The 17,438-nt window shown below is 41.2% G+C and overlaps 1 protein-coding gene across 9 annotated transcripts in view; it reads right to left on the reverse strand.

Moving 5' to 3' along the window:
* c2cd5 (C2 calcium dependent domain containing 5) overlaps window positions 1–17,438 on the reverse strand; it is a 64,208-nt gene that overhangs the window by 24,977 nt on the left and 21,793 nt on the right. For 5 of the 9 annotated variants that reach the window (XM_061678214.1, XM_061678209.1, XM_061678207.1 and 2 more), the window contains 10 exons: window positions 16,422–16,579; window positions 12,675–12,763; window positions 10,998–11,106; window positions 7,516–7,569; window positions 3,995–4,109; window positions 3,768–3,866; window positions 2,349–2,460; window positions 1,781–1,860; window positions 1,504–1,690; window positions 568–732 (listed from right to left, as the gene is read on the reverse strand). In XM_061678214.1, coding sequence (XP_061534198.1) covers window positions 568–732; window positions 1,504–1,690; window positions 1,781–1,860; window positions 2,349–2,460; window positions 3,768–3,866; window positions 3,995–4,109; window positions 7,516–7,569; window positions 10,998–11,106; window positions 12,675–12,763; window positions 16,422–16,579 — 1,168 coding nt within the window. The remainder of the gene's footprint in view (window positions 1–567; window positions 733–1,503; window positions 1,691–1,780; window positions 1,861–2,348; window positions 2,461–3,767; window positions 3,867–3,994; window positions 4,110–7,515; window positions 7,570–10,997; window positions 11,107–12,674; window positions 12,764–16,421; window positions 16,580–17,438) is intronic. The other 4 variants (XM_061678210.1, XM_061678216.1, XM_061678212.1 and 1 more) reach the window with 3 other exon arrangements.

Below are 17,438 nucleotides of genomic sequence, written 5' to 3' on the forward strand. Positions count from 1 at the left end.
CACTATACAGGCAAGTCTGAATTTAGAATCGCACGTCTTCAGTGGAGTGTAAATTAAATGTTTAGAAGGTTTAAAAAATAAAATAAAAATAAAATAATAAAATTAAAATAAGTGTTTTAATTCTAACAGCTTTAAATGTGAATCTGCTGCCTTCACTTACTGGCCATTGTATCTTTTCTCTCTTCTCAAATTATTCATCTCTTAACGCTACCTCATCTTGCACAGCAACTTTAGGCTCATTTTCACCTAAAATTTTGTATGAATTCCAAATCACACACACTAACTAATGTTATAGGTTATGTTGAACATTGCCTAACTGAATTCAATTAAAAAAAAAAAAAAAAAAAAAAGTTACTGTTAGGAATTGGCACATTCCAACATCTACAAGTTTTGTGCCAAAGGTGATCAGTAGACACTGTTTATGAAATGCTTTTTTATATGGAATTGCTGTCTGGCATCCAATTGGACACACAGGCAGTTGGAAACTAAATTAATGAAGATTCACTAATAGAAATATGCCATATCCGGCAGAGCATTAGCTCTCCGTGCGGGTGTGGTGTGTCTCACCGGCAGAGTGATCTGATAGAGCTCTTTGTTCTTGGCGATGGTGTCATTAATCCTCTTTTGGATAGTCAACATGTGGTGCTCGTTGCTCAGGTCGCTCGGAGTCTTCCCTGCGATCTGAATGCCTCCTGGTGTCGGGAGGGCAGTCAGATACACTCCTGTGGCGGACTGAACACACATACATGTTTTTAAAATACTGTACTGGAATGCTGCTAGTAAACAAAAGACAGTTTGATTACAGCAAACCCCTGCTCTTCATGTGGGATAGGGACAGGGCCCTGCCACTAATAGTGAAACACTGAGTATTTGACCGCCCCCCCCCCCCCCGTCTTCTAACTTCTTCTGCTAACAAACAAGGCTCAGCTCTGCTGCCCCCAGAAATGCTAAGCTTGTCTCTCAGTTGACCTCGACTTCCAACAGAGTTCCATGACACCAATTTAACACTTTCCTATTAGACAGAGCATTTCAGAAAGACCACAAAAAGCAGCGAATATTTCAGCGAATAGCTGGGCATCAGTTCCAAAGAAAAAAAACGTGTATACTCGCGAGGGATAGGGACTAAGGCCTGGCATGAATAGTGGAAATCTGCAAGTAATTGAGCCCCTTCCCAAAAGGTTTGTAATTGCTTATAGATGCCACAAGATGTGGGCAAAGCATTACCCATGTCTAAATATATATGTATGTTTCAACTTACTTCAACATACTTCCCTGAGATGCCACCAGGTGACGGCAAATTAATACTGGTACTGCTTTTGTTTTCGCACAAAACAGTGAATACGTGAGGTTTTCAGTGAATAACAGAGGATAGGTTTCAATAAACATCCAACAATAGGTGAATTCACAAATACTGAACTGCAGCGGTTCACGCCGTAAATTCATGAATAGTGGATGGCGCATATGCAGGAGGATACTGTATTAGATAAAAAAAAATTGACGTACAGCCAGACCCAGCAGCATGTTCTCGCCAACGCTGATCTGTATGTGAAGGCCGAACAGAGCGTTCATGCTGCGCAGCTTCAGCTTGTTCATCAACTGAGTGTGCAGTTCGTATTCCATAAAAGGAAGCAGGTTGGAGATGGCCGTGGCGTTCACCTCTCCCTGGGCTCGCTTCTTCAGACGGCATAGCCTGCGAGGTGACAAACACCGGCATTAACCTGCATTGACTCAAAGGGATGGAGAGATGTGCTTCCTCCCAGAATGCTTTGAGGTGTCATACCTGGCCTGAATGAGACAGCCTTTCCCTGAGACGGCTGCTTCTGATGGCAGGTCGATTGTTGTGAACAGAACATCAGGGACCTAGCAAAAAGATAAACACGATTAAAGCCGCAAGCAGCGATGAACGGGCCCTCGCACTCACGTTTTCATGTCAAATCATCGAAATGATCATCAAACTTTGATGCCACGCTCTTCCAGCATCAGATGAAATAGGCAAAAAAGCTTCGCAATTTAGGTTTCAATTTGGGGCTCATTGTTGCAAATTCTGTCATCAGTTTGTTAAAGTGAAAGTATCAGTCCAGGAACTGACTGCAAAATGGCTGAACCATGAGGGTCATGTTTGGGTCCCCTAAAATACATACATTTTCACCAGGATACATGTGCTTGCAAATATTGATGACCTTTCAGAGCATGTTGAGGTTCCTAAAATGGCAATTAATTTGTCGGAAGACATAATAAGCACAGCGATTTCAGCGATGGCGCTCGGGCCCCAATAAAGTAATAAATTATGCTCCCTACTAATAGAGGGCATGTGTAACCATGTAAAACAATTGCAATGCACTTCAGACCTTTTGTCGTCTGCAGAGGTAGCAGTAGGTGAGCTGGGCGGGAAAGGGCATGTTGAACTCATCGTATGGTATGTGACAGAAGCCGCAACTTGAGGGAGCTGGCTCCTCAAACCTGGCAAAGGCAACAATTTGCTGTCAGACTACAGAAGCTAATTTATACACAATGGACACATTACATACCTGGGCTGTGCATGAATTGGTGGTCACTCAAACTGGGATTGGGATTCGAGTGGGCGTGAAAAAGCGATCGAATCAAATCTTAGAATATGCATACTACTCTATTCTGACAAGCGCTGCAACTGCTGCCATGCCGCATTTACTTTAAAATACACAAACTATGTCAAGATTTTTTGTATCCGTTTATGGGAGACAACATTTGAACTTGCAGTGCACAAACATTCTGCACATTTGTAGTTCATTCTTGCAGTCATGGATAACTAATGCAAATAGCTATAAACTCTCCACAGAGATCTCTGCGGAATTAGGCGTTCGATAGCAAAGCTCGAGGAGCTGCACGGATGTTCATGGCTGCATCACCACTGAAGCTCGAAACGAGCTATTGCTGCAGGGGGACGGCGAACACGGCAGAATGAATGGGAGAAAGTTGATCCAACAAGGCGTGTAGCCAGCCAGCTAGCTAGCCAGCTAGTTAGCAAGCTAGAAAGGAGGCAGCTGGTCCCAACTAGCGAGGATTTACGGCACTGACACAGGAATTTGGATTTATTGTATTTACATTTGCACAACCAACATTGTCCCAGATGATCGCACTACTCGTCACTCGTCACCGCATACACTCCTTGAAGTTTCAGCGCCCTTTGCACAATGGTCATTGCACCGGACTATTGCAATATTAGTCGTTCGAACTGCTCTAAGTGCTAGAGGACTCTGCATCTTTTTGCACAATTGTTTTTTGTCAATGTCTTTATGTCCCCAAAGTGTTCTGTAAATTGACTGTTTGTTGTACTAGAGCGGCTCCAACTAGAGGAGACAAATTCCTTGTGTGTTTTGGACATACTTGGCAAATAAAGATGATTCTGATTCTGATTTATTTTAGTTTCTTCCAAAGATGTTCTCATATTTGTCAAATCTAAATCAGACGAACAAAATTTGCTATGATTCTCATTCCAGGGTCAAATGTTGAGTCAACCAAGACTGTTTGACTGGAAACAAGGAGAGCCAAGAGATTAGGGCAAAAATGTTCTTGTGTCATCTACTTTGCTGAGTTTAAACAGACGTCCAATGTCATGCATGGTTGGATGTGACTATTTAAAAAAAAAAAGATCAGTTTATTCATTGACTTCATAGGTGACAAATATTTAAGCTACTGTGCTCTTGTTTCTGCCTGTGTTCCGTCACCTCTTGTACTGGCCCTCATTACATTGTGCATAGTATATGTGTCAAACAGGGGATCAAAACCACCTGTGGTCCGTGCCTGCTACGTCCAAACAGCCTTCGCGCATGTAGCGAGGATTCAAGATGGCTGCCGTGCCAGATGCGGACAGGATGCACACTTCCTCGCTGAGTTTAGTAGAGTGAGGGAGATGTAAGAAAAAGGAAAGAAAGGGGAGTAAAAATAGATGCATACGTTTAGAAAAATATATATTTTTACTGGACAACTTTTAGTGGGGAAATTAGAAAGTCCATACCAGATGCTGGTGCTCTCGCTGTATCCCACGACGGCATGGCAGCCGAGAGCTTTGGCATGAGACTTGATCTCCTGTCGTATCTCCTCCCACCAGGCGTCGCGGGTCTCTGGCTCATCTGAAAAAATATGATGAACAAAACATTACCAGTGATTGGATGAATTATGCATCAAACATTCATTGGAATTTTATTATCTACGAGACACACTAAACCTGACTGTCAAAAAGCAAACATGACAACATGATATTTGACACACAACTCTCTGGTGTGGTCTCAATTTGTTGGATCACCAGAAAATAAATGCGTAGCTTGTATTTTCTGGTTATTTGTGGAGTTTCACTGTGTTGTCAAAGCAGGACAAAATGAATGGAGATCATTATGTAAAACAAAGTGACAATGATAATGATGAAGGCAAACTCAATTGATTACCGAGATGAACTGTAACTGCTTGTACAGGGGGCCCTCGGTTAATGACATGTCAAGATTAAGAACAGAATATAGCTTTAGAATACGTGGTCAACGGGCACAAAAAGGTATGCTGAGTTAGTGCTGTACTTAATGTTTTTCATTTGATTATTTTACATTTATGGCTTAGAAGTGTTTTTCATACAAATATTTAAGGTATTATGATACGAACAATAAACTAGTTTGCGCAGCAATAATACAGAGAACCTCTGTTCACTATTCACTGATTTCTTTCTTTTTTTCAGCAGATCATATCCTCAGCTATTTGCCGAAAAACACTTATTAAAATGTTTTTGTGCTCTTTTTTTCGCTCTTCTAATTTGCCAAAAGACTGCGACAAAGCCCTGGCTAATGGAAAAGTAGGAATTGGTGTCAACGAAGTGCGTTTTTAGTGATACATCTCGACTGAGAGACCACCATCTTTGAATGTCGAAGAGGAGCTAAGTTTAGCCTCCGTTGCTAGTGGAAGTTACCAAGAGTCTTCACCATATGTACATGTACACGCACACTTCTGGTCCATTTTTCCCAAATCAAATAATCTGTAAAACATTTATTTTTAAATCTAATGTTGTAAATTGGGTTTGAAATTATATTCAGGTGTTTATCAGGGATCAAAATTTGGCAAGCCAAAAATAGTCACAGGCAAGCTTGCAAAACATACAACATTCCCGATCGGCCAAGCATATGAAAAAAATTATTGTTGTATGTAGGGATGTCACAATATTCATGTTATCGAGTATTTAAAACTCCCCTGTTGAACAGGAAACTGTTCCAGCACAAAGACATACGGACCCACCATTCTGCATGGCCATGCAGCTGGACAGGACAGGTATATATATATATTTTTAAAAAAAAATTCACAAAGTGCCTCGATATCATCGTGGCCTTGTCTCAGCCTAAAATAATGAGCCGTTGTGCTTAAAAAGTAGTTTTGTGCCATCTATACGTTTCTAAACCGTTCTAAGCCTTGTGCTTCTAAGGTATTCCTGCGTTTCTGACTTGACTTGAATTTTTGGACTCAAGCAAATAAATTAGGCAGTAATTTTGAATGTTAGTTAGAGTAGCAGCAATTTCTAATGTTAGAACTTTAAAAAAAAATGACAATAAAATCTGGTAAATTAGTGAACAGACAATTTCTCAATGGACGGTTTTGTTATTGTGAGCATAGCATGATTATTGCTTTGGCAATAATAGCGTGTTGGAGATACTGTATACGAATGTAAACATTGAATGGACGGGGATAGAAGCACACGGTAATATATGATGTGAAGATGTCTTTTTCACAAAAACCTGTGGGGAAACGCACGGAAACTACGAAACCCAATTGACAAGGACTCCGTGAGCAAGGAAAAGAGATGTTTTTCGGTATTCCTGCTTTCACCTCTTCGCCCCACCTACACCGTCAACCTTCCTGCAATACCATGAACTGTCCCCACAATAACACAATAATTACCGTAAGATTAATACCATGGTAAAACCCTGACATGTAGCAAACAATTGAGTGCCCTTGACCGAACAGGGCAAGCTCAAGTTTGCCATGGAAGCAAACATTTCAGAAGTTAACTTCAAGCCCCGGTTTATGATAATGGTTTGTGATATATTTATGGTTTAAACGATTAATATAGGCAGTTTTGGGGGTTTTAGTGCACAAAAAGGCACACTCAGTTAGCATCATACTTGATGTTTTTCATTTGATTGTTTTATATTTATGTCCTAGAAGAGTTTTTCATACAAATACTTACAATAATAATGATGTTACTACTGCGCTAGTATAGGTTATTGATAGACTACGACACATTCCAACATACGCACAAATTCAGGTTACATCGTCGCTGAAGGAACAGAACTCAGTCGTAAACAGAGGACCACCTGCCTTTATATAAAATGTTGTGTAATACTGATTCATATTGTCTCCCTCGATTAAATCAGTCACATTAACAAAAAGGAGATTGTATGTGTGGCTCAATAAGGAGAACCAAGGATTATGGAAATAACAAATAAACTATAATCAAGCCTTCATCATGTACGGATGTGTTTCAATAGTCTCATGACGCTTTGATCAAGCCATCAATCTATAATTTTTTTATTTATAAAGCGCATTTCATGCACAAAACAAACCCAATGTGCTTTACAATGGTTAAAAACAATAGCTCCAATAGCTAACACACTTATACTATTACAAAGAGCTGAAGTGTTGACGATGTTTGAAATAGTTGCAAGTCCTGGTTCACATAACAAAGAGAGAGCTACATTAGAGTATTGAGTCGCACCCCGTGGGTCCACATGCTGAATGAGCTAAAACTCAGGGTTATTGGAATGCATCCATGAGAGGGAGAGAGGGAAAGAATCAAAGATGAAGTGAAGACATGAAGGATTTCGACTGAATGTCAGGCATCGAGCCCACGAGCGGCTTACTGCGAACCAGAAGCAGACTGTCACACAGGTACCAACGTGCACACTCACGACCATGTGCACGCTTATGGGTAGAGGAGGGCCATATTCATCCACCAGAGTCCCCTGTAAACTAGTTTATCATCCCCCAAATAACACATATTTCTTTCCATCTGAATGATTCCTTGATTTTTCCAATTTTCGTAAACTGCCAGAATTCTTTTTCATCCATCTGCTCCTTCCTGGTCTCCGTATGAATACGGCCCAGTTAGTTAGGCGTGCACATGCCTGTCCAGTGGTTATTTGCTAACCTCCTAAACCTCAACAGCGAGGGTATTGGGGGGGGGCACAATGCAGCTTGAGGGAGCATTAGAACAGAGCCAGGACAACATTAAGGGAGCGCTGGGGGGTGGGTTGGGTGCGGAAGGATGTACTAGGCCAGGCTGGGTGGGGGTGAGAGCACAGCGCATGCTCGACTCAACTCCACACATACACACACACACATTCACACAAAGAGAGAGGAGATGACAGCTCACTGAGTTTTATGCAGGGCAATAACTGAATTGTTCAGGAGGCCAATTGTATTTAAATCGACAACAAAAGCAGCCTCCACATCAATGAGCTGCCAAAACTCCCATGGGTGAGAGCAGTAAAAGGGGGGAAATACCTGCCGTGACACTATTCCAGTCTAGCAGTTTGTACGAGCGTGTGTTACCCAAGGCTGGGCCACAACACGCCATTAGTACAGGAAAGCGAGAAAGAGAGAGAAACAGAGAAGAAGAGACAGTCTAACAACACAACAACAGCACTCCATTTACACTAGTAGACAATAAACAGACAGCGCTACTTCACACTCACTACACATTCAATCCAGAAATAACAAAAGAATGACAAGCCAAAAGGTAAATTAGAGATGAGGAAAATGACATTTTTGTATCCTGGTACAAACTGATCACACAATTTCAATACGCAATTAAGTCAAGATATAAACGACAATCAGACTTTTTCTGTATCGTGTTCTGCTGACTAAGCACACAGAGACTGTCCAACATCCAAAAAGTTAAATGAAATTAACTTGTCTTCCACATTGTATACCCAGGTAGTTCTTAACCAAAAATCCAATTCATGACAACTAATTGCAAATAACAATGAAAAGTAGTCATATGCTGTTGTAAGATAAATTGAGCATTGGATACAATAAGGTGCAGAAACTACAAGTAAGCCTCATTTAAGTGGTGCAAAATCGTTTTAGCCATTCTATCTACAGAAGTTAATCTTAACGGTTATTCCACAAGAAAACCAATTGCACTGACTTTGTAACAAAATATTTGACCTAACGCAGCCTTAAACTAAAGACAAATTAAAATAGGTATGTCGGGTTTACCGTGATGACTTAATGATCTGATTCTCTAAACTTAAAAAAAAAAAGCGCTGCACAAGAGACAACTTTATAAAGGTACACCGGCAGAATCAAATCGCATCCAATTCAGGAGACTGATCCAAAGTTCTGCCCTTACAACGGAAATAAAGCTCAGTTTAGATCACTGGTTCTTAACGTGTGTTCAATCAAATCCCAGGGTTTCGGTGAGTCAGGCTCAGGGATTTGGCGGGGGACAAGACACACAGAGTGTGTGTGTGTGTGCGCATCCGTCCGCGAAAGCCTTTTGACACTGAATTTAGCAGGGCGCACATTCATTGTGTATAGGCCTGCCAGAATAAGTCTAAAAAACTATCACGATAATATTTTTTTGAATGCCTCTGAGATCATGAAAAATAAGGCCCCCCCTTAATATTTTTTTATTGTTTGTTTTATTTTATTGCTTTTAATTCAGTATTGTTGTTATTATTATTGCCATTATTATGATTTCCATTTTTGTTTCTCCATTAAATTGTTTTTCTTTACTCTGATCTGGGTCTGAAATATAGAATAAAGAGCTGCAAGACTAGCCTGGTTTACATGGAGCCTTCTATTCCAATTATAATCAGCTTAGAAACCCAAGCACGAATGAAAATGCTCCATATAAAAACCTTAATCGAAAATAAACGGGCCAAATTTGAATGGAATTTCATTCGGTTTAAAATGGGTGGAATAGTCCTTTTGCCAAACTGTTCAAGAAGTAAATTTTCACCATTCGGAATAGAGCTGGGAAAAGCGCATCTAATTGGAGAGGGGTTGCCGAAGTGCTTTCAGAGTGCTAACAGCATTTCACAGACATGAATAGAAGACTAGATATGCTGTGCCTACGTGACGGCCATGTTTGTGAGGGCGACATTCCCATCAAAGGCAATTCATGTATATTGAAAATAAATCTAAATATATAATAGCTCATTTTTAAACTGGTTTTCAAGGGGTTCACGTTTTTGTCATCAAAGCATGTGCTATTAATAAAGAACATTTGAAAAAAGAGCGAAAAAATTACATAAATCGTTTGTGTACAAATTGTTTTTCATACAGTTGAAAATGGTTTGTATCAAAGTCATCCGCCTGTCCGTGTGACTCAGTCACCAATTTCCTGGAATTACAACAACAAACAAAACACATTTTAGCAGGGGCGTGAAAGATGAACCTTTATATAGCATGAAAACACGGCAATGCAGTACTCTTCTGGTAGACTTATAAAAAATATAATTGTGGGTGTAAAAAAAAGTGCACGCCCTGCAACCGGAGGGTTGCAGGTTCGTATCTTTGAGTGCATGTTATCGCTGTGTCCAAGACGCGACACCTAACCCACATTGCCCATGAATGAATGTGGGTGGATGTTTGGTGGTCGTCGGAGGGCCGTAGGCGCAGAATGGCTATCTTAACACCACAAAGTGGGAGTGAATCAACAATGTACAGGAAGTCCTCGATTTACGAACGAGTTCCCTTCCTACGCTGGCGACGTTACCTGAATTTCCGCGTAAGTCGGATTTCACCGTTAAAGTCGAAATTTACGTCGAAATACTTCTGTTACGGGTATTGTCCCATGTGATTGTGACAGCAAGCTCAGTGTGAGTGGGCGTGTGCGTCAATGTGTGAGTGAGACGGGACTGTGAAGGAGGAAGGAGAGTGCGAGTGTGTACAGTGGCAAGTGTAGTAGTGACGGCGACCGGGGAAGAGTAGCGATTAGCGGAGGACCCGTTGACGTTGAATGTGCAGAGGAGCTAATAAAGCCATTAAAGCAGCAAATCGGTGCTTCGTGCCTTTATTATTGCCGCCACCCATCTCAGCTGTGCAACAAGAGAAGGGAGTTAAGCCCGAGGAGGACAACCTCGGCACTGGAGAAGGCATCTCCCCTGCGTCTCCCGACCACGGTCAGGTGATCGTAGCAGGATAGGTTAACACTTTGTATAAAGAAACTAAAGCACATTAAAATAAAAAAATAACCATTACTGCTGAGAGTGTGAAAAAAGGCAAAGATACTCTCGGCGCACAAACACAGACAAGCACTATGCACTAGCTAAGGAGAAACACTATGGTGCTGGGGACAAAATGGCGTAGCGAGGCACGGGCGTCGTAAAGTTGAAACGTCGTAGGTCGAGTACGTCGTAACTCGAGGACTTCCTGTATGCAATTGTAAAGCGTCTTTAAGTGTCTCGAAAAGCACTGTATAAGTGTAATGCATCATCATAATTATCTTTGTGAAGAAAGGATTCCTTGATACAGTGCTCATACTGAATCTCATTAGATTGTGCAGGTGTACCTGATGAAGTACCCGAGCACATAGAAGACAATCTGGTAGCTTGCCCAATGCCGGCTGCAGCCAAAAACACCACACTGAAGCAGCAGCAGGCAACAGATGGAGCCATGCACCACTATACAGTATAGTGACACGGCAAACATCGACACACACAGAGCTATCACATGGCACATCAACAGCCAGTTTAACAAGACACAAGGTGACAGTTGCCTTATCCATTTAAGCTATACAGAGGATGCTTGCCTCTATTGTCTGTAAAGCTACTAAGAACAGCCCTCTATCTGTGACCAGGAACACCTTTCATCTGTATCACATTCAAGACAATCATCTTGTGGCTTCAGAGTAACCAAACAAGAAGTCCAAATATACACATGGGGGAAAAAAAACATGAAAAGACTAGATATTGACTCAGTGAAAGTCTAATTTGTTTTTGTGTCACTAGACTATGGTTGTGAACTCATGAACTCACCGGGGTTGTGTATGCGGTCCAGCAGTTTGACCGATCGAGCGCTGACAACTCCGCCAACGTGGACCAGAAAGGCAGCTGGGAAAGACGTCAACGTGAAGAAGGGGAACTCCTGGAGAGAACAGAAATACCAGTTGTGTAAACCATAATCATGATTATCATATGCATGTAATCTATTCACGTGTCTGATGAGATTCAATACAAAAACTGTATCAAAGTTTAATAATATGCTCATCAGTGTGGTTATACTTGTCAGTGGTGTAGACGTGCACTGCAGCACACCTTTTCTGTTTGTTTCCAGGGCTGGATTTAAACTCAGGGCCCAAAAGTAATGCCTATATCGGATTGCTTGTCTGTCTATTTTCATGTACATTTCAAGTGACACATATCCAATAGGACTGTTTTTCTGCTGACCGACAAAATAAAACAAGTATCGGTAACTCCACAAGTGTCAACACGGGGGCAGTGACAACATGGAAGTAGACCATAATGCATAAATATAATAGTAATAAACATTACATTGTGTTTAGTTGGCCTGGGCTGCCTATCCCCCACTTATTTAAATGAGAGTAAACCTCCATAGCCCGCGACCCTAGTGAGGAGAAGGGGCTCAGAAAATGTATGGATGGATGGATAAACCTCCACATTAATCCACTGAGCACCATTGGCAAATCATTTGCAAATTTAATTTAATGAGCGAAATGCCTCTCTCTAATGTACCTTAGAACTATACATCATATTTAAGGGTCACTGTCATTTAGATTTTATGTATTTATTTGTGTTGTTTGGGCAGATGCTGGTGTGAATAAGGCACTCGTCTGTGTATTTCGATGACGTCAAGAGCGGGGGCTTTCCGATCTGTGAGTTTACAATGCACTCGCATTGGTAAATAGCCGATACATATACACAGGTGGACAGAATTATTGGCTAAACAGGCTTGGACAAAAATGATGTTACCCTTAATTTAATATTTTGTTGGACAAACTTTTGAGGCAATCACTGCAATCAAACGTTTTTTGTAACTTTCAATGAGACTTCTGCATCTCTCAGCAGGGATTTTGGCCCACTCTTCATGAGCAAACTTGAGTTGTGTCAGGTTTGAAGGTTACTTTTTTCCAGATGGCATGTTTCAGCTTCTTCCACAGATGTTCAATATGATTAATGGATTTCGTCTTTCACAATTGCACTCTGTAAGACTACTGCCATAAAATCTACACGAGATGTATTCCGATACCACTACATCCCGTCTTTTACGATCACTAGGCTTTATCTTATCAAATCAAACACTGTCGATGAGGCGGAACCAGAAAACGTGACCGGATACGTGCGTTAACCATGGCGACAACAACAATGGATCGCACCAATGTACTGTGTGGGGGGAAAAAAAAAGAATAGAATGAGGAAAACCGTGTGGTGGTCTTCACCGGTACTCCGGAGAGCACGTTCATTCAAGGATTGCTTGAGGTATGTTCACATGCTTTTAATACGATACGGCTCGCAACCAGGCAACAAAACGTTATGTAGCCTAGCAAGCTAGTTTTAGCACTAACGGATATATGTGAACACGGCAGCATTCTGACGAATCATGCTCTAAAGCTTCGGTAAACACTGGTTTGTGCGCGTGAATAAATGTTGACAACGGCAATCAAGTATGTTTGTAAGCTTGACTCATTGTCATACCCTCTGCTCCAGAACCGTCTGCGTCTGCTGTCTGAGCAGCGTCTTCAGGGGCCCCGCCTCCTTGCCGCCACTGCCCCCGCTGCCCATTCCTGGTCACAGAAGAGAGTCTCATGTCACTCAAGATCCTATTCCAAGCTGACACCAATAAAAACACAAACGTAAATGTTAGGAAAAGTCAAAGCAACTATGTTAAACACATGACTGAGGATACCAGCTCTGTGTTGGCAATCGGACGAGCCTTCTCCAACTAGCTTTAAAGGGGCAAAGGAGGAGAAAAACAGCATGCTGCATACTGGGATACTAGTATTGTTTCAATAGGCAAGTGAGATGTTACCAGTGTTTCCCATCCTTTATTGTGCCAAGGCACAAACACTACTTACAAAAAATAAGGTCACTGTTATGAATTTTGTCGTGAAACTCCTTATTTGAGAACAGGAAGTTATGCAAAAGTACTGAAACATAGAACAGATGGACATTTTCATTCAAAAGTTTAAGGGAATGTCAAATTAAGTTCATCTGTAAAGGTTATAGTGGATTTTAGGTTCATCCTGAAATTTCACCCCAGTCATATTTACCTTTGTGAGTACGGTCGTGTATTTTTTTACATTACAAAAGAAATCTCACAGCACACCACCATACAAAAATGCCACAAAAAAATCTTTAATACAATAATTATCTTGTCTCAGATTACCCAAAGATGTACTTCTTCAGTGCGAAATCTGAGCCCATTGAAGAAAAAGCTATTATTCAATTGTATAATATAAATGGCAAAAGGTAGACACACGGGTTAATTGGAACTTCTGCCATCTAGTGGGAAAACATTTAATTGTTCTGTCGGTCACTAAAAGTCACTGGCATCGACAGACGAACAAAGATACATTGTTTGTAGTAAATAAGAATTTTCGGACCAATTAAATGAAACTGGATAATTTCCTGCTGCACACCTGATGAACTCAGCGCACACTGTGGCTGGGAATCACCCCGTTAGATAACGCTTGCTGAATTAATGGTGAGTGTACAGTTGTCACTCGCACTGTGCTGTTATTGCAGTTCCGTGACATAAATGACACACGGCAGCCAAGCTGTACCGGACGCCGTCAGTAGAAAGTCCTCCGTGAAGGACACACTCTTTCTCAGCAAGGCAGAGTCAGAGTGGGTAGAAGAGGGAAGGGGCAGGTTGGTGTTTCTTGTGGCGGACCCAGAAGCACCCCCGCCCACTGAGCTAGAGAAAGACGTAGAGAGCACAGGGGAGCTCGGGCAGAGGAAGATGCCTGGCCTGCGTCTCACCGGCTGGGGCTCCTCTGACAAGCAGGAAGTCAGAGCAATGAGAAGGTAAGAACTTCAAGAGGAGAGAAGGATAAGATTGAGGCAGATATCTGAGGGGTAACAAACGTCGCTTTTCCACTGCTCGTTTCAGTTTGGCGCAGCTCTACTTAGCTCTTAAGGTGGTCCTCATTTTACGAGGGGAGCGAAATACAAGGTTCTGAACTGCACGCAGTGAACTAGTTTGTGCGGCGGCATAAGAATAGAGGGTGACTCGGCACAGGAAGGCACGCTCAGTTACCACCGAGCTTTTTTTCATTGTTTTATATTCATGGCCTAGAAGAGTTTTTAATAAATATATTTACTGTAATTGTGACATTACTATTGTGTTGAGATAGGTTAGCGATACAATGGAAGATAAAAATGGGGACTGGCCATCCTACCATCAGTATCTTTCTGTCAAAACTTGTTACGGCCAAGTTCGTCTATCAAAACACATTCATTTTTTGTTGTACATTTCAGTACATTTAATTGTCTGTACATTTTTACTTAAGTAAAGGAGTTGAATCAATACTTCAACTTTTTTTAAACACTACTATTTACAACCCCAATGACGTTGGGACGTTGTGTAAAACAAATAAAAACAGAATACAATGATTTGCAAAACATGTTCAACCTATATTTAATTGGATACATTTCAAATACAATATATTTAATGTTCAAACTGAGAAACCTTATTGTTTTTTAGCAAATAATCATTAATTTTGAATTGAATTTTATGGCTGCAACACGTACCAAAAAAGCTGGGATCAGTGGCAAAAAAGACTGAGAAAGTTGAGGAATGCTCATCAAACACCTGCTTAGAACATCCCACAGGTGAACAGGCTAATTGGGAACAGGTGGGTGCCACGATTGAGTATAAAAGGAGCTTCCCTGAATTGCTCAGTCATTCACAAGCAAAGATGGGGCGAGGTTCACCTCTTTGTGAACAAGTGTGTGAGAAAATAGTTTAAAGACAATGTTCCTCAACGTACAATTGCAAGGAATTTAGGGATTTCATCATCTACGGTCCATAATATCATCAAAAGGTTCAGAGAATCTGGAGAAATCACTGTATGTAAGCGGAAAGGCCAAAAACCAACATTGAATGCCCGTGACCTTCGATCTCTCAGGCGACACTGCATCAAAAACCGACATCAATGTGTAAAGGATATCACCACATGGGTTCAGGAACACTTCAGAAAACCAATGTCAGTAAATACAGTTTGGCGCTACATCCGTAAATGCAACTTGAAACTTCACTATGCAAAGCAAAAGCCATTTATCAACAACACCCAGAAACGCTGCCGGCTTCTCTGGGCCAGAGCTCATCTAAGATGGACTGGTGCAAAGTGGAAACATGTTCTGTGGTCCGACGAGTCCACATTTCAAATTGTTTTTGGAAATTGTGGTCGTCGTGTCCTCCGGGCCAAAGAGGAAAAGAACCATCCGGACTGTTATGGACGCAAAGTTGAAAAGCCAGCATTTGTTATGGTATGGGGCTGTGTTAGTGCCAATGGCATGGGTAATTTACACATCTGTGAAGGCACCATTAATGCTGAAAGGTACATACAGGTTTTGGAGAAACATATGCTGCCATCCAAGCAATGTCTTTTTCATGGACGCCCCTGCTTATTTCAGCAAGACAATGCCAAACCACATTCTGCACGTGTTACAACAGCGTGGCTTCGTAGTAAAAGAGTGTGGGTACTAGACTGGCCTGCCTGCAGTCCAGACCTGTCTCCCATTCAAAATGTGTGGCGCATTATGAAGCGTAAAATATGACAACAATTAGTGTCCTCAGTTCCCAAACGTTTATTGAATGTTGTTAAACGAAAAGGTGATGTAACACAGTGGTAAACATGATCCTGTGCCATCTTTTTTGGAACGTGTTGCAGCCATAAAATTCTAAGTTAATGATTATTTGCTAAAAACAGTCAAGTTTATCAGTTTGAACATTAAATATATTGTATTTGTAGTGTATTCAATTAAATATAGGTTGAACATGATTTGCAAATCATTGTATTCTGTTTTTACTTATGTTTAACACAACGTCCCAACTTCATTGGAATTGGGGTTGTAAGGAAACAGTACCAGTGGAAAAGCGTCAAACCGAATAGGTTGTGCACAGTGGAAAAGGGGCAACAGCTTTTTAGTTGCATGACACTGGACTATCCATATAACCTATTTGGTCTCACTGTACTTAATAAGAGACACAGTGCTTCTATGAACAAAAATGGACAAAAAAACAAATGCACATACAGCTTGTATGTCTTCACCACAGACGATGGACACGACAAAATACGATGCCAAAATGATAATACGAAACAAACTGTAAACATGGGGGGGGAACAGAAAAGCACCTCTGTGTAGTGTTGGAGGGGCAGGGAAGAGGGAAATGGAGGGCGTATGCAGCAAGAGGGGGATGTTGCCTCGTGTGCTTACCCGTCTTGGGCGTCAAACTGAGGTCTGTGTCTGATGATGAGGACTGGCGGCTGGCTTGAGGGGGCGAGAAAGTGGGGGGGGGGAAGGGGGAAGTGGGGAGGGCTCTGAAAGGGGTGGGCGGACCGGGTGACGAGGGAAGGTCCTCACCAAATACCGGCCTGGCGGGAGAATATGACACACACACACACACACACACATACACATCAGTCACAACCTCACTTTGGGTGTGTGAGTGTGAATGACTGGACAAATATTTGTTATATGCCATGTTTGTTTTTGAAGGAGGTGTGTTTGAGGTGCTACACATGGCTGGAGAACAAAACAAAAAAAGAAAGAAAGCAAGCATGAAAAGCAAAATTAGGAAACATGCAAAGATACAGAAACATAAACACACACAGAAAACTAATTAAAAAAATAATCAAACACAAGTTGGATGACTGAAGCATGTGTCCCAGTGGAATGAAGCACAGGTCAACGCTTCTCTTGGGACTCTATCATAACAATGCACTTTTACTTAACCCTCCCGCTATGTTGGCAATAATGTTCCTGGGTCAAATTTACCCATTAAACAAAGCGCCAGGAACCTAACAAACTCCCAATAAACATAACATTGTTTATATCTCATTATTCACTCCATTACTAACCATTTCAATCATTATTTAGGGTAGTGGTGTTATTTACCTCTCACAGACAAGGTTTCCGTAGGTTCACCTACGGAAAGATCATTACCCTCATTGAAACATTTAAGATTTTTATATTAAAGAAAGCATGTTAAAAGGTTTTGAATGAAGAGTGGAAAGGCGTACATTTAAAATGCAAATATCTAACATGACACTGATTTTTTATTTTTTATTTTATAGCTTAGTGAGTATAAGCTGTATGAAAGATGGATGGATTTTGAAAAGAAATTATTAAAAAAAGTGATTTTATAACACCTCTGCTTTTCCACATCAAGTTGACTCATTGACTTTAAATCTAGATGAATCCCGAGGATAACCTATTGAAGTGCTGTTTTGA

The sequence above is a fragment of the Phycodurus eques genome, chromosome 5 (genome assembly GCF_024500275.1).
Source record: "Phycodurus eques isolate BA_2022a chromosome 5, UOR_Pequ_1.1, whole genome shotgun sequence".
Lineage (NCBI taxonomy): Eukaryota > Metazoa > Chordata > Actinopteri > Syngnathiformes > Syngnathidae > Phycodurus > Phycodurus eques.